This window comes from Prinia subflava, chromosome 7 (genome assembly GCF_021018805.1).
Source record: "Prinia subflava isolate CZ2003 ecotype Zambia chromosome 7, Cam_Psub_1.2, whole genome shotgun sequence".
Classification (NCBI taxonomy): Eukaryota; Metazoa; Chordata; class Aves; order Passeriformes; family Cisticolidae; genus Prinia; species Prinia subflava.
In genome coordinates, this window is record NC_086253.1 from 8,183,379 (window position 1) to 8,208,836 (window position 25,458).

General features: G+C 41.4%; 1 protein-coding gene across 3 annotated transcripts in view; it reads right to left on the bottom strand.

Annotated features, from left to right (window-relative positions):
- Positions 1 to 8,345: 8,345 nt before the first annotated feature.
- MXD4 (MAX dimerization protein 4) overlaps positions 8,346 to 25,458 on the bottom strand; it is a 36,874-nt gene continuing 19,761 nt past the window's right edge. For all 3 annotated transcript variants that reach the window (XM_063401486.1, XM_063401485.1, XM_063401487.1), the window contains exons 4-6: positions 14,236 to 14,350; positions 11,065 to 11,224; positions 8,346 to 10,153 (exon numbers count right to left, since the gene is read on the bottom strand). In XM_063401486.1, the coding sequence (XP_063257556.1) occupies positions 10,005 to 10,153; positions 11,065 to 11,224; positions 14,236 to 14,350 (424 nt within the window). In that variant the 3' untranslated portion in view covers positions 8,346 to 10,004. The remainder of the gene's footprint in view (positions 10,154 to 11,064; positions 11,225 to 14,235; positions 14,351 to 25,458) is intronic.

Here is a 25,458-nt window from a genome sequence, read left to right on the forward strand (position 1 = left end):
GTACCCAATGTTGCTGTGGAGTTGCTGTGTTGCTGGTTTTCACCCCTGCGTAGTCCTTTAAGTAATTCATGGGCTTTATGTCCCTGGATTTGCCTGGTGCCTTTTTGAACATGCTGACACAAAACTTCACAAGGACACATCCCAGAACATCATTAAGTGCTTTTTGAAAACACACTTTCCTAATTGTTTTGTAGCTCTCTCTAAAACCCATCAAATGATTCCTGGCCACTAGCATTTCAGGATTTGTCACTTCCACCTCTGCATGTACCTTACTCATAGTATTCATGGCAATTTACAAACCACCAGCGCATTTTCCTTCAGCTTTGTCCTCTCCAGTTTGGAGAGTCCCAAAATTTGGCCTCTGTAGAGCCAGTGTTCCATTCCCCGCATTATTCCCAACATCTTCCTCTGAACCTTTTACAGCATTGCTGGGACTTGCTCAGGGTGTAGACACAAGATTGCAGAGTCCTCAGGGCATAGGTGTACCAAGGTTTTCTACAGAATCCTCCCTTACAATGCTCCCTGTTTCCTTGGCTTTTTGGCTGCTGCTGCCCATGAAGTTAACAGAAGGCTCTTGACATGGATTGTGGGACCTCTGCATTGCAAAGCTGGTTCTCGGACAAGCATCCAGTAAACTTGTCTCTCACATTCTGAACATCCTTTATTGGCCACTCCTTGAGTTTAGCCATCTTCACTTCCTCTTTACATTTTGCATGCCTCGTTTTCCTGGGCTTCCCCATGTGCCTTGCAATGGCCTCCTTAAATTTCTCATGGAGTCATACAGTGGGGGGGCAAGGTTCATGCTACATTTTTCTATTTATGTCAGACATTTTACCTTGGCTTCTGGAACTGTATTTTTTAAGCCTTGTGGGTGTTTGCAGGCTTCTTGGTTTGGGACTGCTCATTAAGGTTTTTTTTTTTGGAGGGGGGGCATTTTCCCCCATTTTGCATAGATAATTTTCTTAAAATTGAGAATCTGTTTGCTTAATTTGTCTTGCGTTGATCTTAGTGTTAAGTTTAATTATATTGTGGTTGCTACTATTGAGCAGCTCACCCACTAATAGCTCTTGAATTAGATCCTCTGCACTGCTGAAAACTAAATTCAGAATGGCATTTCTTTTTGTTGTGGTTCATAGGGCCAGTTATTCTAAAAAGAAATCATTTTCTGTATGCAGAAATGTTATCTCTCCATTTCACTTGGATGAAGCACTGACCCAGTCCGTACGTGGGTGGTTGAGCCCTCCCACTACTTGTCCTAAATGTGCAGCTTCTCTAATCTCACTTAATGCAATTGTTGAAATGAACCACCACAGGGAAATGAGCAACCTTGCATCTTAGCACAGCTAAGGCAAGCTCACGTTAGGTTTTCTTGATCAAAATCAGCACCTGTATCACTTGCAAAGTGCAGAATGTTGATTTTTGGTATAATGTGGTCTGTGAGAGACATTTGTGGACTAAACCCTGACCTGGCAGTGTGTTCTCATGGGCAAAAGGAGCTGTAGTTTTGAATTCCTCCCCATCAGATTACAGCTTGATCTGCAGCTGCAATTTAGGCTGGCTGAAGTTTTCAAATCATCTTGCAGATAGAGTGCATTGTGTCTGTCCGACAGGGAAGGAACAAAAGCATTCACCAGCTTATTTCATAATGCTCTGCTGTTTCAGCTCAGTCAGTTACTTGCACCAAAATCAACTTCTCCTACAGCAGTATTTCGCAGACTTGTGCTTCTCGGTGCTGTGGTTTGGGGTTTGGGGTTTTTTTGTAAATGTCAGTGTTACTCATGTAAAAAAATGCCTGCATCAAAGCAAATTTTAAACACCTAGAAAAATTCCTAAAATTCTGCTGTCCAAAGGCAGCTCTGCCAATGAAGTCCACAAATACATCTGATAAAAGCTTGCCTGTCTTTTGTCTATTAAATTGTCTGCCTGGATTGCTGCAGCTCATGCCTTCAGTTCCCTGTGTGACTTGTTCTGCTCCCTCTTTTCAGACTCACACAGCTATGATGTCTCCCCTCCTTTGTGGCCCTTCCCAAAACCTGTGTCCCCATCTGTTTACCTGGGAAAGCAGCACCACATGCTCATTCTGTAGCAGGTTTGGAGCTATGTCCATGCTGGCCAGTGGCCACCACTTGAAAACAGGGGAGAGCTCAATTTAGCCATGTTCAATGCAGGAAATGTTTATTTTCTTCTTATTTTTTTCTACCCAGACATGGAATTTCCATAACAGTTTTCATCGTGGATTATTAATTGCAGGTTCCATTCTATCTCTGCTTTGTCAAATTTGGTGAAAATTAGCCAGAAGGTTCAGAAGTTATCAAGGAAAGGAGGGGGGGAACAGATGGACAAAAGAGGAGTTGACAGACAGCATGATCTCATAATCCCCGCTGGCATAGGAATTCAGGCTAGAATTGAAATATTTTAGGTCAGAACATTGTGCACTTAAAATTCTCATTTTGAAAGAAAAAAGCCTCTAAAGAGAAAAAAATTTTCATCTGTTCCACCACTGATCAGCTCTTAGGGCAGAGATTAAACAACAGCCTTCTACAAACATATTGTCAACATTTCTGACAGCCCCTTCCCCACCCCACCTCAGACCCATGTGCTTCAACGTTTGCTTTTGCAGCTCCTTTTGCATCAAGATTGTTTTCCTCTGATTCATTTTTTTTATTGTGTTCAGCCAAAACATAATTAAGGCTTACCTTACCCTTTTTTTCCATTCTAGGAGCAGTTGTTTTGCATCTGTTTCCTAGAACTGGAGAGGCTGCTTAGATAGCACATTGCCTTTACAAGCCATTTTCTGGTGAATTCCAGCAGATTAAGGCATAAATATTTCTGGAAGGATGTCTGCAAGCTCTGCAGTATTCCATCCATACCATGTTGTGTTTGTTCCACTGCAAAATATGACATCATTGTGCCTGACACCTCCGAGAGGAGCTCTCGGTTCCCCGTGGTCAGAGGCTGAAACAAGCAGCCGAGGAGTGCAGTGCCACCACACAGGCATTGCAGCTGCCCGATCTGAACCCTCCCACTGGGATACATCTGTCAGGTGAAAAACTCAAAGTCATTGGCTTGTTACTGCTTTAGGATTTTGGTTTGGTTTTGGGGAAAAAATATCAACACAGAGGAGGCAAGGAAATAGGCTTTTAGCTGGTGAACTGTGACTGTGCAGAAGCTTTTTGATTTTGCATCATGCTGCACATCTGCTCACAGCAGCAGGATTGCAAAGTTCTGTGCTGCAGATTGTTGGAGCAACAATCACTCATTGGAAACACCCTGTCCTAAAATGTAATTCATTGCTTTAAGCAAATTTGTATTCTGGATTAAGCACAACTTTTGAAGTGCCATGTGAACTTTTATTATAACAAAGTCAGAAGACAGGAATTTGGCACCAGCCTGTTTTCTTTGCCAAGTGCATGTATCTTCTCTCCAGAGGAATGGTGGATTTCATCCTGAGACCTTGTATTCCCAGAAACGCAGGTCAGAGTGATTAGTTTCCTTCAGCTTTGTTGGATTCAGTACCATAAATATACGAGAGGCTTCTACGTGTTTGGGCTACCATTCCTAATGTATTTAAACATATAATGCTCAAAGGGATATTTTCTTTTTCCTAGAAAATTGTTTGTTTACTCTCCTGACCCTGTTTTGAATGAAAACCCCAATTTTCATCCTGATAGGCAAGGCAGGCTTCTGGATGTTTAGTATTAAATTTGAAACATCCATCATTACTGAAATAAGGAAACTTATTTTCCTTATAAACAAATTGTATGTTATGACAAATGTCATAAAAAAGCTGTACAGATCATAAACTGTACAAGATTTACAAAAATAGTGCCACCACATTTATAATATTTTTTTTACCCAATGCAATTCTTGTGCTGAGAAAACTAGTATTGTCACAAAGTACAGCACTGCTAAAATTTTATTATAGCTATTTTTTTCTGTTGGTGATTAATTTATACTAAGTTATTAAGTGCTAGGTTGTATTTTATGCTTATTTTGTGATAATGTTAATTTCAAAGAAAACTGTGATAGAAAAATTAGTTTACTATGCTTTGCACATGAGTATCTTATTCAGCAGCTCAGCTTATTCAAATCAAATATAAACATATCAACTAGTTACTGGCCGTGATTTCAACATAAAACTACTATTTCTGTATTTTTAAGATATCACTGTATTTAAGACCAACATGTGTGACAAGCTGAAACACAAACCAGGGGGTGCCACGCACTGCAGCTGAGAATAAACAATGTAATTCACAGAAGGGTTTCAGCTCTGTCCCTCCTCTCATCTCTCATCACTTAAAATGCTCATTTTTGTCTGGCTGCACATCACTTGTGATGTGACTTTCATATTTGACAAAATAAACATGCAGAACTTGTAAGCTGCCTTTTAATGCTTCTTTTTCCTTGTCTTGTACAGAGCTGAAATGATTTCAAGTATAATTACTTAGAACAGACACTAATGCATTTCAATTTGCACTTTGCAAACAGGTTAGTTTGTCTTCAGAAATGTAATAGTAAATACAGCACCCATGGTTAGAGACAAATAGGATTAATGACTGTTGGGGTTTCAATGGAGCAGTGTGTGTAAAAGAACCCTAAGTAGCACCCCAATCTTCATACCATGCTATTAATTTGAATTGCCAAAACTCAGTGAGCTCTTTATGAAATAGCTGACATGAAATAAGCTGACATGTAAAGATCTGCAGTATGTAAAGAACTACAAAGAGAAGAAACACTATGCACAAAAAACAAGTGATGAAAGTTTAAAAAAAACCTGAGTAACACAACACAAAGGTATAAAAAATTGTATTTATATTACGAGATAATGATACAACACAATACTCCGTGTGCTACAGAATGTAGCAAGCGCCATGTACGTGTGTACAAATGAATCTGTATAATACAGTAAAATGCATCTCACAGACTATGAACCATTCCTTTGGCTCTGGGACCCAGAGGCTCTGGCACAGAACCCACTTGCTAACACCTTTAGGTAACAATTTTACCAGTAAGCAGCAGAAGGCTCTCAGTCAGTGCTTCACCTGCACCAAAATTTCATCTGAAACATGCACACTGCACAGACCCTTCCAATGCCATAAATCCTGTGTAACCACAGTTTATGCCTCTCGTGCGAAATGAAAGAAAGGAACTCTGAACTTGGGACACCTTCACTCTGCTTTGCCAACAGGCAGGCCTCTGGCTGGCCATGCCTCCCCAGGAATCCTTTCCTGGGCTTGTTTACAATACTTCAGACAGAGACAACAGCCAAGGTGACCAAATGGTCTTTTCTGTTTCCTATATCCCCTGCATTTTAATTCTGGGTAGCTATGGAACACACTTGGATGTTTTCTTTACAGCTACCAATTAACAACAGTGCATTTAGGCAGTCACTTAAGCAAATTGGCTCATTTCATTGCTGGCAAAATTAATTTCTTTGTTTGCCCTATTAGTATTTGTAGGGAGTACAGCTCTTCCTTAAAGGGTTCCTAAAAGGCTTCAATTATTCTTCCATCAATTTTGGAAAGTGTAAGTTAATGGATTAAATATCAGCACTGTTACTGGCTCATACCACACACAACCAATGGCCTCTACCATTTAAAAAGAAATTAACAGGTTTATGAAAGAGTAATTTATTTTGAAGACATTCCTTTATCATCAGCATCATAAAATGAAATGTATGAAGTTAATATTACTTAATTAAAAGCTGTGATGATGTGGTTCTTTTCAAAAATGTGTTTCTTTCCACATGACTGATCTGCAAAGATGAAAAATTTCACCACTAATTACCAGTCTGCCGAAAAGTTGGTAAAAGTGTGAAATAATCACTTGTTCAGGAGCAGAGACTGTTTTAAGAACTTCCAGGAAAAGCAGAAGTACCTGCCCAGAGCATTTCTGCAGGCAGAGCCCACACTTGTAACTTTAGCTCTTTCTGTTGCCCAGTTCTCCTCTTTTGGCATTTTAAGTTCATCCACTGCAATGGGTTATGCAAAGTGTACAGCCAGATGCTCACAATACTGGTATTTATCACTGTAATTTATCTGTAGGTCAATGAGTAACATTTTTTCTACTTCTATTATTATATGCATGTGGTATAGTCGAACCCATACTCATCCATGTCAAAAATATAAAACCATTGAAGTCAGAATTTTAGTTCTGTAAGTTAGATCAAGTTAGATGTGTTAGATTTTTAGTTTTTTCCACTCCAAAACTTATACTAATAAATTAGAATTGAAACTATTCTATAAACACCACAGGGAAAACTGTCCTTATGGATTTTTGGGAGGCTTTTTATTTCTGTTTTATCCTGCTAAAACTCACTCTGAACCAAGTTTGTTCTTTGCAGAAGAAAATACAATAGAGGATGCAGTCTCTGGTTAATAATGTGTTGCAGAGCTTCTACTGCCAAACCTGCTCTTTTCAGAAGATAAATAAATCAGCTGCACTGAGCCTGGCAGGGTACAAGCTGGGCAGACAGAGGATGGATGTGAAGGAGGATCCTTCCTCAGAACTGCAGCGGGGAATATGCAGAAAGAACTAATAATTTTAGGCTGTTTTTTTGTGCCTCCCTCCGGTGATGCCAGCAAGCAGGCACAGAGCTGGAGGAAGCGCTAATCCAGGAGCAGTGCAGAGGCGTGCATCCTCCGACACCTGCGTGCTGCAAGGGAAAGCCCTTCCTTTCTTCTCCCCCAGGAAACAGGCCAAACCTCCACGTCTCCAGAAAAAGAACTTTGCCATGACTTCATCTCTCCAGAGCCCCTTCCACAGAGGAGGAGACCTAGCAGCCCTGTAATCCTGTCCCTACTCCTTTTCCGATGTGGTAACCGCGGAGGAAATGGATGAGCGGAGCAGCAGCACCTCCTGGCCCGCTAAAAGCGCGGTCATGACAACACGGCAGAGCTGCCACGGTGGTGGCAGCATTTCATCTTGCAGCAAACACTTCTGCTTTTTGCAGCCCTGCTGTGGGCACAGGTACACTTGCACACACACAAGTGTCTAGCTGAGGAAAAACAATAAAAATAACTCTGTTTGGTGTGCCAAGGTGCTGTGGCCGCAGGCAGTGCTGCATTGGCTGCTCAGCAGAACCTGAAGGAATGTCACAGCCCCGAGTGTCCCCACGGGACTGCAGCTCTGCTGGGGGGACAGCCCCAAACCTCACCCTAGGAACTGCTGTGCCATTGCCTCTAACGGGGCCCTGCTGTCCAGGGGCTGTGCCTGAAAATTCCACCTTAAATTGGGCTCTGCTTGAGGGAGAATGACACAGGCAGTATGGTGTCATTTTTCTTTACCAGCGTAATAGCTCCCAGCTGTAATAACTGAAAAAGTAAAAACAAATAAACCCTTTTTATTTCCACTCAAGATTATTCGAGTAATTTTTATTGAAAATATAAGATCTACAAAGCCATGGATACCCAGCGTGGAAGAACTCATTAAGTTAGCACATTCATCTTTAAAAGGAAAATTTCAGGTTGACCTAAGGTACAATAATATTCAATTTAAAGTCTCGGTTTTCCTTCTGTAAGTTTCAAATCTCTTTTCATTAGGAGGTTCTGTGCAAGAGCTGCTTGTCATGAAAGGAAACACTTTACAATCCATGAATGTGTTCATTATATAATAAATGAACAGCAACAATATACTAGCCTCTTTTTTTTTTTTTCCTGTTAACAGTCGTGTGTTAAAGTAAACTCTTATTTTTTTTTTCCATGATTTGGAAATTAGTTACATATGCACCAAAGGAGCTAGTAATTTCTGCTGCTTGTCAGCTACACACAATGAGTATATTGCTGTGTGCTCTCCCCAACAATGAGGATTTTAGTAATATGCAAGGTGTATAGAACGTAATACCAAAACCTGCATCACAGAAAAGGTTAATTGTTTTCTTATTCAGCTGCCAGAGTTGATAACCTTAGGCCCCTCCCCAGAGCCAAAGTAGGGGGTGGCCATCCATTAGGTTATGTAAATTAAATGTATACGTTTCCTTGTTGGCAAGTTCCAAGCAGTAAGCGAGAGTGCAAACAAGGATCTGTAAGCTGCCACAAAATGTATTCATATTTCTACTCCGTGTTGTAAGAGCCAAAGGGAGGACACATATGTCAGATGTTGAAAGAACAACTGAACCTTTGCTTTTGATCATCATGGTCAGTCTGTCATGAGGTCTTGTATCTGAATGCTAAAAATGGCACCACACTTGGACATCCCATAGCCTTACACAGTACGTTTGTGTTTCCCAAGCCACTGAGCGCTGGTCTCACAGAGACCCTGACTTTATAAGCTAACAAAAAATAGATTTGGGTGCTGAAGAATCCAAGGGAGGGCTCATACAAAGACAATTAACCCTCGCACCAAAACCTAATTCCATGATTTTACTTAAAGCCACACTGAATCAGTTGTGAGAGGGTGAAGATATAAATACACCTCTCTGCTTCATCCGTAAGAAGGTGGACAACTGACCATTTGAACAGACGGTCTTGAAACAAAGCTTAGTCATCCTTTAAACAATGAAAAGGAGAGGCATACATAAATGGTCACCAAGGCACAATATGACAAAGGTGAAGAGTCCCTGAGACTCTGGTCTGGGTCTGTACCATTCCCCTCCTTATACAAGTAAATGAGAACATTTAGGAAAATATAATACAAAATCTCTTACAGGAAATATAGACTACACTTGCTAAAATCACTTCCCTAAAAGTGTTTATAGCTTTTTTCTTTTTTTTTTTTTTTTCAATTTTTTTCTTTTTTTTTCTTCTTTTTTTAAATTTTTTTTTAAAAGACCTTCTTTAAACAGATAATGCAAAGACTGGTCCATTTTTTTCTTACCCGGCAAGCCAAGCTCTAATGACTTCACTAAGCGGAAGTTGTATTAAAATACATCTTCATAGTATTGCTACAATTTGGGTAAATATGTTCTGAACAGCTTGATGAGTACTAAATAAACTTTGCTGTTTTACAGCATACATTTTAATTTTTTTGCACTTTTTAAAGAATAGAAAATGCAATTATAGTGTGCAAAAGAAAAAAAATAATCTTCTAGCTGAATACTGTATTTTTAAGCCATGCCTTCCATAAAAATGTATTGACATGTGTAAATAGAAGAAAAGAAAAAAAATACAAGCAAACAGAGATTTCATTTCCTTGCAAGGAAAGATTAACTAGCACAAACTGGATCACTTGGAGTTCTGTATTCTTCAGAGAAAGAAATGAAAACAACAACCCATAAAACCACTGAAATGCTTCAAATGTCATCCATTCCATGGTAACAGGTCAAAACTGCCATGTTGCTTTCTACTGCTCCCGTTAACATGGACAGGATGATTTGCTGCTGGTTGGATATTGAATACAAAAAGCAAAAGAAAGTTGAGATCATCCCACATGAAGTCATTATTAGAGCTGGCTTTTCCCCCGTTTTGAAGTACAGTAGTGACTTGTAAGTACGACCTTTTCTAAAGATCATCTGAGATTTGAAGATTTATCTGCCTGCTTCACCCAAACAACAACTGCTGAAAGAATTTACTCTATGGAACCCACTAGACAGCATTCAAAATGTTTTGGGTTTGGGTTTTTTAATGAAAAAATACCACAAAAAAGTAGTTTTAGGTTTTTGTATCTCTGAATCACTATACATTGTAGATTTCATTTATTCTTCCATGTTTGAAAATGGTTTCTGCAAAATCAAAATAAACTGTCAAACTCCCTTACGTCATGCTTCCAACAGTTTGAATTTAATACTTCTTGAATGGAACGACATAATTTATTTCCTTTAATTTGCAGGATGGCTACATCAAGCTAGCTTTAAGTCACAACTGTACCTAACCACAGTTCTCTGCAGCAAACCCATGATTTACAATATCTAATATTGTGGTTACAGTGCAGGGAACCGTGGGTAAGAAACCTCCATGTCAGAGTATTGTGGGTGGGGTTTCCCGGAAGAGTGGCAGTTGACACCTCTGGAATATTCGTATATAAGTGCTTCAGTCAGATGGTCCTGAGTCGAGCGGCTCACTCAGGCACTATGAGAGCCTGGCATTCAGTCTGCGGGAATGTGTGTAACCTCCGTCACTCGAACCGCTCTGCAAACTGTAGTGGTCTTCAGCATCACTGGCACTTCCAATACTGTCCATTTCACCTGGAGTAAACTCCATTCCTTCAATGTCTACTTCTAAAGAAAACATAAGAAGGCACATTTTCAGAAAGCTGTAGCAACTGGTTATGGGCCAGTGTCAATCAACATCCAGGTGAAACCTGAATCACACTTCAGTTTCAATAATTTAAAAAAAAAAAAAGACCTGGCACAGTAATTCCTGAGGAAAGGATCATCTTGTCCAGCTGAGAATTAAAATCCCTTCTGTCCTCAGCCACATAAATATACTGCATGACATCAATACCAAATGCTTTCCCAGCACTGTTCCAACCTGCACACAGACACTGATTTAGAAAAAAGCTGGCCCTCAGAGGCTGCAGCACTGTCCATGGTAATTCCAGCCATGCAGGTGTTGGCTGGTCATGGAGTGACACCTGTCCCCAAGACCGACCACTGCCCCTCGGGCCCTGAAACAGCCAGCCTGGGTGACTGCTCTGCACAGAAAAACTTCCAAATGGAAAAATAAGAAATGGCAGCAGCCAGCTTGACAAGCTGTCTTAAAAGAGAACCAAATGCAGAGAACCCTTGGTGATCGTTGCACAGAAAATGTTTTAAAATTTCACAGTAAATGATGTGGAAATAACTTATTCACACAAATGAATTAAGCCAAATAAGATTTCTTTTCCATGAGAAAATATTATGCCAGCCTTACCAATAATTACACTAAAAAAATCAAAACATTAAATGGTAATTGTTAAAAAAACTGGCAAAAACATATGCAGGATAAATAGCTTCAAAACTGATTAGGAAAAAGACCCTTTTTCAAAGAACGTGAAAAAGATGCCTTAATTTTTTACTCTTCAAAGCGCATTATGGAATAATTTTGTCTGGGTTTTGTTGAAAGCTTGATTTTCGTTCTAAACAACATTTCCTTGTTTCCCTGCTTCCCTTTTGCTTGCTGCTCCTTTGGGAAGCCGTGGCTCAGTTACCTTGTTCAGAGTCAGTGGATATTGTTGATCCCATGCTGTCAGTGCGGATTCGCTCCATGCCCTGCACGGAAAGCTGCTCCAGCCTGCGCTTGAGGTAGCGGTGCTCCCGCTGTAATTGTTCTTTAATATTTAGAGCTTTTCGGTCCTGCTCTTCCAATTTCTTAAAAGGGAGAGAAACACAGTAAGCTGACAGTTTGTACCCATGTCAAAGCATAAGTAACTTAAGGTCTGCTCGTAAACAGTAATTTGAAAGAAATTTAAATATTTTAATTAATTCACGTAAAGTTAAAATTAAATTTAGAAGTTCAGTTTTTTAGTCGGCATTCTGTAGGGGTCAGTACAATTTTAGCAGGCTGAATTTGTTTCATAATAAGATATATGGTTACAGGGGAAAAAAATCAATTTAAAAAATCCCTGAGACTGTCTTGCCACTAGCAGACATCGCTTGACAAAGACCATATTAATGTTGCCTTGGCTGTGGGGAATATTTAAATCATTTTATCAGGTGAAACCGGCATCATCTTTGATAACTCGAGCACAGCTCAGGTTTCAGTGAGAACGTAACTCCTCTTTAGATGAGTCTCTTATTTCACCTATCACCATAAAGGAACCATCGTGAGCCTCTGAATGTTCTCCCTCCTACTGCAGGCCATGGAAAATTTTAGCATTTAAAAAGCTTCATTAACAAAAAGCAGCATTAATAATATATAGAAGGAGGAATTTACTAACAATTCTCTTTATTCTTGCTTTTTTTCCTAGAACTTCTGCAGAGCAGGTTTGCTAGTTCTGTGATATCACCTACAAAGTCGGTAGTATTAATCCAGAATTTCTCAGCAAACACCCTGTGAAAGGATCCTTCACATATCTACCTAAAATCTCTCCTCTTACAGAATAAAAGCAGATATTAATTTTGCAAATAAAAAGAATACTTCACACCTGGTAAAATGTGCTGCATGCACTGTTGGTCCAAATGCAGAAACAGGAATAAAGTATCTTTTTGTATTTGAACTGAGCCCTCTTCCAAATCACTGGTAGCCATTTAAAAAAACTGACTACATAATTAGGGAAAAAATTGTAAGAGTATGATGGAATTAAAAGCATGAAGGATACACAAATCAAAACACCTATTAGTATTTTAAAAATTATCTCTATGATGCAGTAAATTACAGGTCGTAGCAGTACAAGCACTTGTAAGAGTGAGCAGATTTCCCTGTGAGCTGTGTTTACACCATCACTGAGATTTAGGAGATGTGCAGGGAGTGAATACAGCTGCTGAAGATTCCTCCCTGCCATCTGAATGAACCTGGGCTTGGTTTTTCTGAGGCGAGCAGGCTGGGACAGTGCACAGCAAACCACAAGCAAAATCCTTTCAGAGATTTTGCTGTTCCCATGCAAGCCTGAAATAAAAGTGTTTGAAAAAATAATCTGGAACAGGGCAGTTTCCTGGCTCAGGGAAATCTGCCTTCTTCCACCTCATTTTAAGCCTCCTCCCAGGCAATGCACTCTGTAGATACTCATCATAGGTGGATACACAGCATTATAATAGGAAAAGGGGTTGGTACATCCATGTACACAACAAACCAAATGTGCCCAATTGATCAGACTTCCTTTTCCTGTATTTTCCTGGCTGCAATCCCAAACTCTTAACAACTATTTTAGGAAAGAACTGAGTGATTCATATCCAGGAGACTCAAAACTGTCCAATCTTTCAGAGCAGATTTCAATATACGGGGGGCGTGCGTGTGTGAGAAGTTCAGAACTAATGACTGTGTTTGAAATGCCAGCCGGGCACGGGCAGGCTCTGGCAGGGAGCTGACCTGACAAAGGGGAGCAATAAATGCTAACCCAGATAGGGCAGGCTCAGTTAAAATCTTAAAAACAAAGTTAAACTTCAGTCTCGGTTTTCAGAAAACGAGTACTTGGTGCTGTGCAAGGCTGATCTGGAAGGAATCTGTTCCCAGCTTTTTTTATCAGCAGCTGAAATGGTAACTGCAGGGCTAATCTCGCACACTCGCCGCTTGTAAAAACAGTTTTTCAATTTGTATGCATAAGCCCGTGATAGGGGGGCAGCCCAAGACAAAAACCACATGCAGTGCCTTTCATGCATGTTAGCCTGAATTATAAACAAGAGGCCAAAATCTCAAATGGTAAAAACAGGGGTTGCCCAGCTGGAGTAAATGTGCTTAGAAGTGCTGAAAAAGTAGCTCTGTAAACTTGTTCACAAGAATTGTTTTGCTTAAATTAATCTATAATTCTTCATATGAATCACATCTATTTCTGTAACTGCAGTGAATCTTAAAGCTCTGTATTAGCAGGCTGTTCTCCAAAATATTCCAAGATTACTGGCACTGTTCAGTTTTGCCTGACACTTTTCTTGACCTGTTTCCCTGTAACACTGAAAAAATGCCAGATGAGTAATTATAGTCCTGGACACAGCAGCAGAAACCTGTTCTTTAACTTTTACATTTGAATACCTCTTTGTCTTATTTCTGCATGTAACCCTGTTCCCTGAAAACAATGACAGCAAAAATGGGAGTGAAGGTGTCTTTGGAGAGAGAAGGCCTGAGGAATAATTTCCTTTGAATTACCTGTGCAAATGTAGAACCTGCACTGCTGCTGGATCACAGGTGAGATTTGAGGCTGGTTTTTGTTTTAAACTTGTAACAGGGGCAGCAGCAACTAACAGGAGATCACATTTCATTTTTTGTTTCATTTACACAATAATCTGGTCAACAAAATGTTGATGGGGATAAGGCTCACTAATAGAAACGATCTTTTTGATTCCACTAGGTTTTTTTCATTATGAATGCATCTGGCTTTTTACATTTAAAATAATGCAGTACAATGCTACTTTGCTCAGATCTTAAAAAATAAATATATTAATCAACGAACAGCTTTGACAGATACTTTTTAAAATTATAGTGTAAATCATTAAATACACTTGTTAGTAACTAAGCAGAAACCACTGTTTTATATATCTGAGATGCTAAATTGCAAAACACTAAACTTTGACACTGTGACTGAAATCCCTGCAAGTAATAAAGGCCAATAAATCCAGAACATTGGACATATGGATATGGACGTTGTGTGAAAATTTGCCTCCTCTCTATGGATACACATTCTGGAAGATTCTCCCTTGAAAGAAATAAAAACATGGAGGAATGTTTTTACCTTGATATGCATCTTAGCTCTTTTCAACAGACTTAGAGTGGTGTGTCTGGTGCTGTCCGGCCCGAGAGGCACAAGCTGTTTGAGCTGTTCCAAATATAGCCGGAGTTTAGCGCGCCTGCAATCATGAAAAACGAAGAGCGTTGTAGTGGAGTCGCACCCGAGCAGAATATCCTATATGCAAACACCATCTGTTTGCAGGATCTCTGTGCACAACTCGAGTCAACGGTGGCTTCCTTTCCCCTCCCTTTGGCAAAGTTTCAGCCTGAAAGGTCACTGGAAACGCAGTAATGCTGCTTGGCACGCTCACACGGGAGGCTCGTACCTGTGTTTCAAAGCCTGGTCAGTCCCGTCTTAACCAACGGGGAATAAACTCAGACATGTGAGACAGCCAGGCAAGGCTGCACACTCAACCTGTGGCTGGGTAAGGAAAAAACCTGGGATTTTGCTCCAGTGCAGTGATTTCTGCAGGCACAGAGCTGTGGGCAGCTGCAGACCCTGATCCCCCTCTCCCCATTCTGATCCCTGCCTGCTGCAATAGGACACACTCCAGCTATGCAAGCCAAGGGCATCCAGGCAGCTCTTCACAGCTCAGAGCTGTTTCCAGCCATGGTTAATCAATGTATTTTAACAGGGAGGTCCTGATGCTCCCTTCTACAGGCTCACAGTCCCCCCAGAAGGAGACATTCTTCCTCTCACTGTACAACGTTTGTTATAAACACACAAGAAAAAACACTTCCAGCCATATTCCCCAACAACAGGGTCCTGCTTTCTCTGTTACTCCCTTGCAATTATCACTATTGCTGCTCTCAACAATCTCTCCAGTGCTACTGTCATTAATCTATCAGTAAAAAGAAGATGAACCAAGTACTATTTCCACAAATGTTTTCCAAATTAGAAAGCAGTTGGCAATACAACAGGCCATGAAACAGTTGCTTGACCTATCCAAAACAAGGCAGTGGCTAACCAAAGAATCACGTGCAAGTTACATCCTAAAGAAAATCTCTCCTGGTTTTAGTTCACAGCCCTTGAACAGGAATCCACATGGCTCTGAAATGAGATAGAAATGGATGTGGAAGTGCTTCCACGAGTTCTCCTATTCTCCTTTCTGCCAGCCTGTTACAGGCTGAGCAAAGCCATGACCTGGCTCTCCCAGCCATAAGAATAACTGAAGCAGTTCACAAGTGTGAGGTGAATAATCATCTTTTTCAAGTTTGCTTGATGCTGCATGAAGGAAACAAACACTGCAGGGAATTCAACACTTCTGGTCGAGAACAAACTTTTTTTTTTTTGAACAATGAGTTCAGGACCACAGTCCAGCATCAGTGTTTGAAATGCAGCTGAAGAGGATTTAATATGTACCAAATGAGAAATTACACATGTAATTGGAATGATTGGTGCAATGTGAAAACAACCTGAGAATTAATGGTGAAAATACACAAAGCAAAATAGAATCTAATACAGAACAGTTATGACTACATACTCACACATTAAGTTCTGTCTCCCTATAAATCAGCGGTGTACTAGGTAAGAAATCACAAAGCATTTCCATAAATTTTTTCATTTTTTTCTTCAAGCCACTTAGGTGAAAAGGATTTTTGGTGAAAACGTGATTCACAAGAGAAAACTGATGACAGACTTTTTGTTGAAGCCTGGGGTTTGTTTTTAAATACAAGGCTCTAAACTTAAGTATCCTAATGCTTTTATTTAAACAACACCAACAAAGACTGGCCTAAGTACTCACAAAAACAGCCCCATCAGATCCCCTGAGGCTGCTACCTAAACTGGAATATTGGTCTTAAAAACAGTGAAATACCCAAATTAGGGACTACTGGTATTTATACAGAAAATCTTAATGAGGTAAATTTGTATTTCTGTGTCTGTAATCTCTAACAACTACCTGGCTGGATTTGTGTTTTAAATACAAAAACTTGCACCAGGGATTAAATTCAAATAATCATTTTGTTTTCTAAATGGTCTCTGAACCTACACACGAGTCTGCATCACTCAGCCCAACCTGGATGCAACTGCATTTAGACTGATGACAAGAAAGTGGGGACTGAAGATGAAGGACGATATGGGAAGGAAGAGGAGAAGGAGAGTGCCAAATAGTAAAGAGAGAGGTAAACACCTTGAAATGGAATGATCAATATATTGGGAGTAATTAAAAGTCTGATAAGGAACATACAGAGCTGTTGAGCTGAGATTTACTTAGTATTAATTCTGGAAAATATTAATGAATCCAGATTACATACTAAACTTATCTGCCTCTTGCTATTTGAAGAAAGTCTGCTTACCACAGCGAGAAGAAAGTGAGGCTTTAGTGCACTTCCTTGCCATCAACTGGGAAGTTCACAGAAATACCACCAAGGTTCAGGGGCATGGCTGTGTGCCTTTTTAAAGCACAAACTCTTTTATGTTACCTGCCAGCCCAGTAGAGCAGGACTTTACAGGAAGAACATGGGACTGAATCTAAGAGTATTTTAAGTGACCAGTAAAAAAATTAAAAGAGCTGAATATTAACAAAACTGCTTTAAGGCCTTTTCAGCACTACCAACTGATATTGATAGCAGTAAATGTAATAAACACATTTGCTGAAAGACCTCCTCTAACCTCAGCTTTTTTTTTCTTAAAAGGATTTTTTCTTTCACCTAATTATTCAGCACCTATGAACTCATTACAGATTTTAAAGCATAAGCTTTACATAGATCTTTACATAAATGCAGACATGTTTATGTGACTGATTTGTATATTATAATCAATGGCATAGATTGTGAATGTACAAAAATAACCCCAGCCCACCACAACTCCCCTGGCACTGGAGTAAATATCCCCACATTTTTCATCTTGCACATCTTAGAAAAAACTGTAAGACTGTAAGAAAACATTTCAGGCATGTTACGTTAACAGATCACACCAGCAGGAACAAGGGACTCAAACTTCACAGCAGATAAGTTGTCTCGTACAGACTCTGCCAGCACTAATTTCTCTCTTTTTCTGCAGGGACCTGACAGCTTTTGCTTTTCCTTGGCTGCCTGTGACCACAGGAGGAGGGAAAGGCACTTACAGAGGTAATCACAGCCAGGGCTGCTTTGTGTTTTGCAGCTCACGCCTTAAATTCCACCTAAAAAAATAACAAAAAGAAAGGAAAGAAAAAAAAAAGCAGCCTGGTGTCAGAGCAACAGGGGAACAGTCTGTGCATGAGACGTGGTTGAAGGTGGGTAATTACACTCTGTTCCAACACCTCTGCCCACACCCAGTGTGGTATCAGGCCTGGACACCAGAGCTAACAGCAGAGGGCACGTTCCTCACCCCCGGTGGATGCACAGAAATATCCCCTTCATCACTGCCACTGATTTCATCTGGGAGGGTAGGGATCTAAAAAATGCCATCCAAAATCCAAATGAAGCCTGCACCCTCTGTTTTGGGTGTAGGCCCACATATGGAGAGGTGCATGGGTGCCCAGTCTGATTGATCACGTTGTCCTTTGTGCCAGATGATAAAGGGGTTTCAGATGTTCAAGACCCCAGTGTTTCTCCATAAGCAAGTTCCCAGCAGGGTCCTCTGGGTCTGCTTGACAGCTCTTCCAGTGCTTGATAAGGCCAGGCTGGTCAGCATTCCAGGGCAGTGGCCATGTCTAGCAGTGATGTCTAGATGTGATTCCTGACGTTCACATAAAGGACAAAGCCACCTGCTGACAACTGACCCAAAGGCTGCCAGCTGGAATTGCCTTCAGCTGGGTTTGAATCCATGTAAGCCATGATGGGCAATAGAGGCAGGGCTTTCAGAGCCCATGGCAGAATGGACCCTGGAGGCCCACAGCATGCAGGGACAAAGCAGCACGGAGGTGGTATTAAGCATTTTCCTATAGGACAAGGACATCCACCAGAAGACCATCACAGGAAGACCACTCACTAACTTTAGTCCTTGGAGACTCCAGTTTGCTCAAGTGTTTGGCTATTAAAAGGCAGGTTCACCACTTCTCAAAGAAAGGGTAGCCATACAAATGTATATTAAGATCTTTGACATCTTTGACCCTAATCAATTTCGAAATTGAGTCTTTTCAATAATAATCAATAAGCTTTGCTGCAGAAATTCCAGATGGAAATCCAAGCAGCACACCAAGAAATGGAATACTAAGATGCAGGGAAAAAAAAAAAAAGAAAGAAACAAGAAAGTCCATTGTTCACCCTGGATAATCTTCATTCCAAGGAAATTGCAACAACTCCAAGAAATTCCTACAGCTACTTGACAGGCGGTTGCAATGGGAACAAAATACTTCTCTGTAGGGCTAAATAATACAACAAAAGGCAATGGCTGTAAATTCAGAATTCAGAGGTTCAGGAAGGACATTGGGAATCAAATTTTTTCTTGGGGCAGTGGTGCACAACCAGAATAGGTTGCCCAGAAAGGCAGTCCTTGGAGGTTCTTAAAGATTTACCCAGACAAAGCCATAAACAGACACATATTCATATCCATGAACATGTAAATCCAAGATTGCCTGTAACCCTTCAGCATTTGACTCCCAAGATTGCTCCCATTCATGTACCAGCAAAACACAGCTGTGTGGCTTAAGCCTGTGCCACTCTGACAAAATGCTGGTAAGGTTTGTGGAATGACCTGATCCACTGCAGCCTTTCCACAGGGGCTCCCCAGGGCTTTTTCAGGTCCAGCACAGCAGAGAGAAATGGCCTGCAGCCAGTCAGACAGCAGACAGGTGTTCAAGCAGTGGTTGCACAGGATTTTTGACAGCAGCAAAGGTGTGTTTCCTAAACCATTTAAGTATAAATCCACAGGCTTTACTTAGAGGCCACTGAGCTGCACAAAGGCAGCTGCAAAGGCAAGGTGCATATCCCAAATAAGCTGCTCAGTCCTCAGCATGGCATGCCTCAGCCAGGCCCTGGTGACATTAAATGGCCACAGACACTCATGATGCAGGGTGACAGCACTGAGTTCCTGTGAAATGTGTGCCTGTCCATCCTGCCACCCCTGCTGGGCACTCCCTGCAGACAAGCTTCCAACAGCCCTCCACGTGTTTATGGGGTGGGCATTTCCTGGAAGCTGCATCCAAAGACAAACAGTTCCCACTGCTGGCATCGTGTTCCTGACTGCCAGAGGTCACTTGCTGAAAGTGTCAGAAGGGCCATGCTCATCTGTTTCTGAACAGTTGTGAGCAAGAGCATAAAACTCACTACAGAGAAGTCAAATTCACAACAAGTGTTCACCTTGCACATCCTCCAGGTCTCATTCCACAGCCCCCACAAGAATGCACAAGAATGACTCTCACATGTACCCGTTCTCTGCTGACCCAGAGCTGGCTGTAGAAAGGAAGGAGCAACTTTCCAAATCAGCAGTTTGCCATCCTGTGGGAAGTCCCAGAACAGTTCTGTCTGGTCCACACCTGCTCCCTGCTACTAGCAGATTGCCCAGTCTGGCAATGGAGCTGTCCTGGTCATACTGGCATCTTAGACATGCAGCATCTCCAGCTGATGGGCAGCAAGGATTTGGAAGGTTAGGAAATGGCCCAAAAGCCACTAAGTGTCTGTATTCCCACTCTGAATTTCCCTTCACGCTGGCTCCAGCAGAAGTTGGCTGGGTTAGACATCAAGATGTTGCTTCCAAGTGCACAGCACATCATCCCTCCCACCACAGTGCACCACTGAAGCAGGCATGAAACGATGCTGGCCTCAGAAGCAGGCCCTAACTGTGCTTTCTGTAGGGTACCTCAGTGCTAAAAACACTTGTGGGACTGAACTTGAGTCTGTGTTTCAGATGTCCCAATTTTACCCCACTAACTAGCTCTGTGTACGGGAGGTTGACACACTCTCAAATCAACAAAATATTTGTTTGGTGCTCTTCTGAAAAGGACTCTACAGATCAAACTCAAGCAGTGCAATCACTACAAGCTACACCAGTGAGAATAACTGATAGATTTGAAATAGATGTAAAAATTAAAAATTCAACATTTCTGTATATTAACCATTTTGGTCCAAAACCCAGACACCATCAGACCCTATGACAAGACAAGTACAAACATAAAAACTAAACCCCAACTTCAAAGAATAGAAATGTATTTGAAATTAATCTAGAAGGCACATTATTACAAACTGGACAGAGTTATCTAAGCATTTCAGATGCTTTCTCTAATGTTTCACATTTTTTCCACATTCAAACCTATCGTGGTGCTGTGCAATGAAGTTAATACACAAAGGTTTAAATATAGAGCAGTTACTAAATTTTTCATTGTTGCATAATGACTATGTAATCTGGCTTAATAATGTGCATAGGTTAGTCAGAGAAGAATCTCTGCACCAAAAATTCACTTCTGGAGTCAAATGTTATCCAGATACACTGGACAAACCAAAACAGTCTGGCCTGAGCCCACAACTTTGGGTCAGAGATACCAGCAGTGAACTAATGGTTGTGTTTCCTCCTTAAAGCAAGGTGATTTTATCTCCCTGCCAGACATGAAATTCAGCATAAAATACAGAAGTGAGCTAACTGCAATTGTAAGGCAGTCATGTTTTTTACAGGAAGACTCTTCACAGGTTTATTTATGAAATGCAAATACCTGTGTACAGGGAGCACTCGAGTTTTAGACAGAATCAGCGAAGAGAAGCTCAGGATGCTTTGTGACATGCACTGGGTCAGGATGAACACAGACAGCATCATTACTCATAAGCATCATTATTTCATCATTATTTCAAAGTTTTTTTAAAAATGCAGAAATGCAACAGTACAAACTTTCCCGGTGTGCCTTCAGGGTTCACCTGCCACCAAGGTAAAACGAGGGCGAGAAACTCTGCCTGCCTTCTGATACCAGCTTCAATCCCTTCTTACTGGAGCTTGACACAACAAGGCAACATCTTTTAAGGGCTGCAGCTCTTCTTATTCTGTGCACAGTCACGCTCTAAAATGGTGACAGAATTTTGCTGCAAATTGTTTTAACGGTACTGAAAATTTAATATGTTCATATTATTTTGTGTAGTCCTGGATATCATGGCCACATATGTGATGTTGATAATCATATAATTATATACCCAACTATGCTTAGTAGAAGCTGGGACTCAAGCATACTTGCCTCGCTCCTCTTTAAGCTAACACTTTTATTAAAGTGTCAGGAATTACATATTTACAGCTCTATGAGACTTTTTATAACCTACCAAAGATGACTGTGTACTAATTAAAACACTTTTGTTTACAAAGGCATTTAAAGAGATTATTTGTAAGCTTCCATCTTATGAAATCATAGAAATTCAATCAGATAAATGGTTCTAAAGAAACCTATTTATTAATGGTCCAGACAGTATTTAGCATACTTCCAGCAAAATATTAAACATAATGAAAGACAACAACCCTCCACTGCAATAAAAAAAAAATCCTGTTTCTTTCAGATTTACTTCACTTAGAAACACTTTTAATACTTTCTCCTCTACAAAGGATACCTCAAAAGTTTTCTAAAGGATGATCTAGCTCACATTTGAGCTGCACAATCTATTTCAACCACACAACAAATATGTTTTAGTGAAAAGGAAAGAAAACCTCTTAGTATTAAAGCACTGTACCATAGCAAGGCACCCAGTGTGCAGATTGCTCCGAGATGTGTGAAAAGCTTGCTCACAGCTGAGTGCCTTGGAGTCAAACCCAGAAAATGCAGTCTTGCTCTTACAGCAAACCTCCTGGCTTTTTATTATCCAAGGAAAGGTAAACCAAACATTGGTGTTGTGCAGTAAGCTGGGGGTCTTTTTCATGTTAAAAACAAATGCCTGAAGTTTGTGTGCTGGTGAAGATTCATCCAAGGCACTTTTTGTCCATATCTAACACCTCATAGGGCCTCTGCAACTAAATTCAGCAGTAAAGCCCACATGGAAACTAACAGGCAGGAAGAGCAGCGAGTGCCTAATTGCAGTGATTGTTAGTGAATTAAATGCAACAGCCCTACAATCAGTGCAACTGCCTGCTTTATTTACTGTGGTATTAACTGGGAGTTCCATCCTCAATATGCATTTCCAGCATGCTGAATACTTGTGTGCATCTGCTCTGCTAAATTGAAAGCAGCCACATCACTTCAGCAGCCAAGTGGTCTGGGGGTACCTTGGAAGTGTCCAAACATGGGATAACAACTGCTGCAAGTGCCTCTTACCAACAAGCTTACAGAGTGTTTGTGCTGCTCTGGAGTTATCTGCAAGATTTCATGTGAATACTGGTCAGCAACGTTTGGTGCTGCTCCTAATCCTAAGGAAATAGAAGAAAAACCTCTGCTGCCTGCTAACACAGCCTATGATTTCCATGTTTTGCGCATTGTATCACTCTGAAAAGTGTTTTAGTTCTCTCATGCTATATCTAAATGCACACTACAGCAGTTCCAGTGCATTTTATTTACCTTCCCTTAGTGCCACTTCAGCCCACTGAGTCCAAACTCCACACTTGACCTTTACTTTTTCACCTTCCAAAAGATGTCACTTGTTCACGGTCTAGAACATATACATGGATCCAGAATTGCTCCTGTACCTTTCAGTACACATAACTTAATGGAAGCACATGCAGTGCCACAAAGGCAAGCAATTTTGGCCACAAATGCATGCACTTGGCAGCAGTGCACAGAAAGCTCTCTGGGATGAAAACTGGGGACAGGTGAAGAGTGGCTGGTCTGTGAGAGGGAAGCTGCTGCGTCCTAAAAGAGGGAATACCTGTGGCAGACCTTGCTGCCCTTGTTGCTTCCTTTATCTCTCCTCCGTTACTCTTCCCTCCAGTAGCTCCTTGCTGAATGCAGTGATAATTGCCTGTCCTAAATTACAAGTATTGGGCTACATCAACATTTCCTCATCTCTCAAAATGCCCACGAGGAGACTTTGATGCACTTTATGCTCTGGTTCCCACCAGAAGGTGATCTGTGGTTATCCATGTGCTGCCATAAGCCAGGGACATCAGCTAAGACAGGCAAATGACAGCAGCTCCCGAGGCTTGCTTTGGGCTGGCATGACCCTGCAAAGCAATGTGGACAACACCACACGAGAGACCTGAGCGGAGCCTCAGCAGCTGGTGGCTGGCCAGACTGCCCACGGGCTGTCCCTTCAGGAATGTACCAGCAGCAGATGCAGACAGACCGATGAGTGTCCCAGAGTCACAGCTGACTTTGGCCAGCAGGAGAAATAAAAGCCCTGTGGCACAGCTCCTGCCTGTTGCTGTGCTGCTCCTCAACCTTCTCCCACTCGAGCTCGCTGCCTGTGAAGTGAGCACGAGCTGTCAGAGGCGTGCGAGGTGTGACAGGGATGTGTCACACGACGGTGCACGCTCACCCACGTCCCCGCGCCGCCCGCAGAGCGAGCCAGCAGCACAGGAGCCAGCACAGGAACGCCTGGCCAAGGCAAGGCACACACAGCACCACGTCAGCAAGGACTGCAGGGCAGGGGGAACACCAGCAGCTCTGACTTGTATGGGCTTTACCCAGGGGGAGCCACAGCCTTAGGCTCTGCAGTACTCAGAGCTGCAGGACCATCATCTGACCACTCTCCCCTCCTTGTTTTTTTCTAGACTCCTTCCTGTAGGCAGGCTTTTCCTCACAGCTTTCCCCATGCTTCAGCCATCCCACTGTCTTCAGCTGCTCTTATTTGAAGAGCAGCCATGAAAGGTTTAAAAGCCCTTCATTGTCTTGGGTCTCGGCAATAACTAACAGCAACACACAGAATTCTGAGATGTTCTTCATGGGAAATGTCAACAGGAATTTACAAGCTATACAGGGATTTTCAAAAGCATCACAAGCAAAAGTAATGGCAGCTGGATATCATTTGTCTTTCCTGGATAGTGTCCATCATAAATTTACATGCATGATATTCTACATCCTTTGACCATAGGCAATAAATCTCTGACCTTGCAAAAATCTGAGGCAACAGAAATCAAACATTATGCAAACAACTGAAACCCACTGCAGTATGTTTTTGCCCTTGTATGGATTTCTTTTCTTCTGCAAAAAGGAAAAAAAAAAGGAGATTCCAACCTATATTTTAGCATTTCAGCCTTTAGGTTGTGCTCATCTATAAAGAACAGTTTTCTGTATTTTATACCTTCAAAGTCAATGTCAGACAAATAGGAACAATTCTTAGAGCTATAGAAAAGGAATTTCTTTTTCAGGTGTCTCCTATTTTTAGCCCTGTTATCTACTGATTGTCTTTAACATTTACCTCTCAAACACTTTTAAGCAATAGTGAAGGAGGTGTCACCACCAGCTCAGCATCACACAGTACCTACCTAATCCAGGCAGATGAACAACAGTGCCTTGTAGAGAAATACATGAATGATGGAAATACCACTGTACATACTGAAAACAGCATCCCCAAAAAACTAATCAGCCATGCTTTTAATAAACTTATTTAATACTTCATTCAATCAGCCACCCATTTGTTTTGCACATTAAAATGTGCACATTGCAATTTAGTAGTCCTCCTAAATTAGACCTCTCAAACCCATCTGTCTTACTGGCACTCAAGTTTCTTAGATTACACTGCAGGGAGACTCAAGTTTGTCTGCTACCTCAGAATAGTGTCAGACCCAATTAGATAAAGAAAGTGCCATCACAAGATCATGCCATTACAGGATCAAGCAGTTGTAATTCCCACTTGACGTGACATGGAGGCACACACGTACTCACTGATGCTGCCCATGGAAACCCCAGGAGGGGGTTAGGACATGCAGCCCTTTACATCACAGCAGTAAAACTCTGGCCCTTGCTGGCAGTGGAGCACCACGAAGCAAATTTGCACAGCACATCCAAAGCCATGGTGTGAGTCTGCAGACCTGCAACAGGTGTCTTGGCTTTCACCACCTTTCACAGTACTCTTGTAAGGAATTGTCAAGGACTGCAGAGGGTGAGTTAAAGAGAGTTACATTCAATAAACAAGGAAAAGCTGTGTAACAACAACAGGTTTGCACTGGGGTTACACACAGAGAAGAACAGGATGATAGTGTTAATTTTTCACAAATTAACCATACACCAACAGGTGGCTGGAGAGGATGCAACCTGTCTCCCCCAGAAGTGGCTCCTGAGAGCTTCATGTCCTGCTCACGTGGGGCTTAAGGACCAAGGTGCAGCTCAGCTCTCTGGACATGAGCTACACGTTTATCGAGTGACAACACCCCAGAGCAAATCACTGCTTGCAAATCAGCTCATGGCTTGAAACCGGCTCTAATTATCAGACTGTTTCCCCACATCAAAATGCTAAGCAAGAA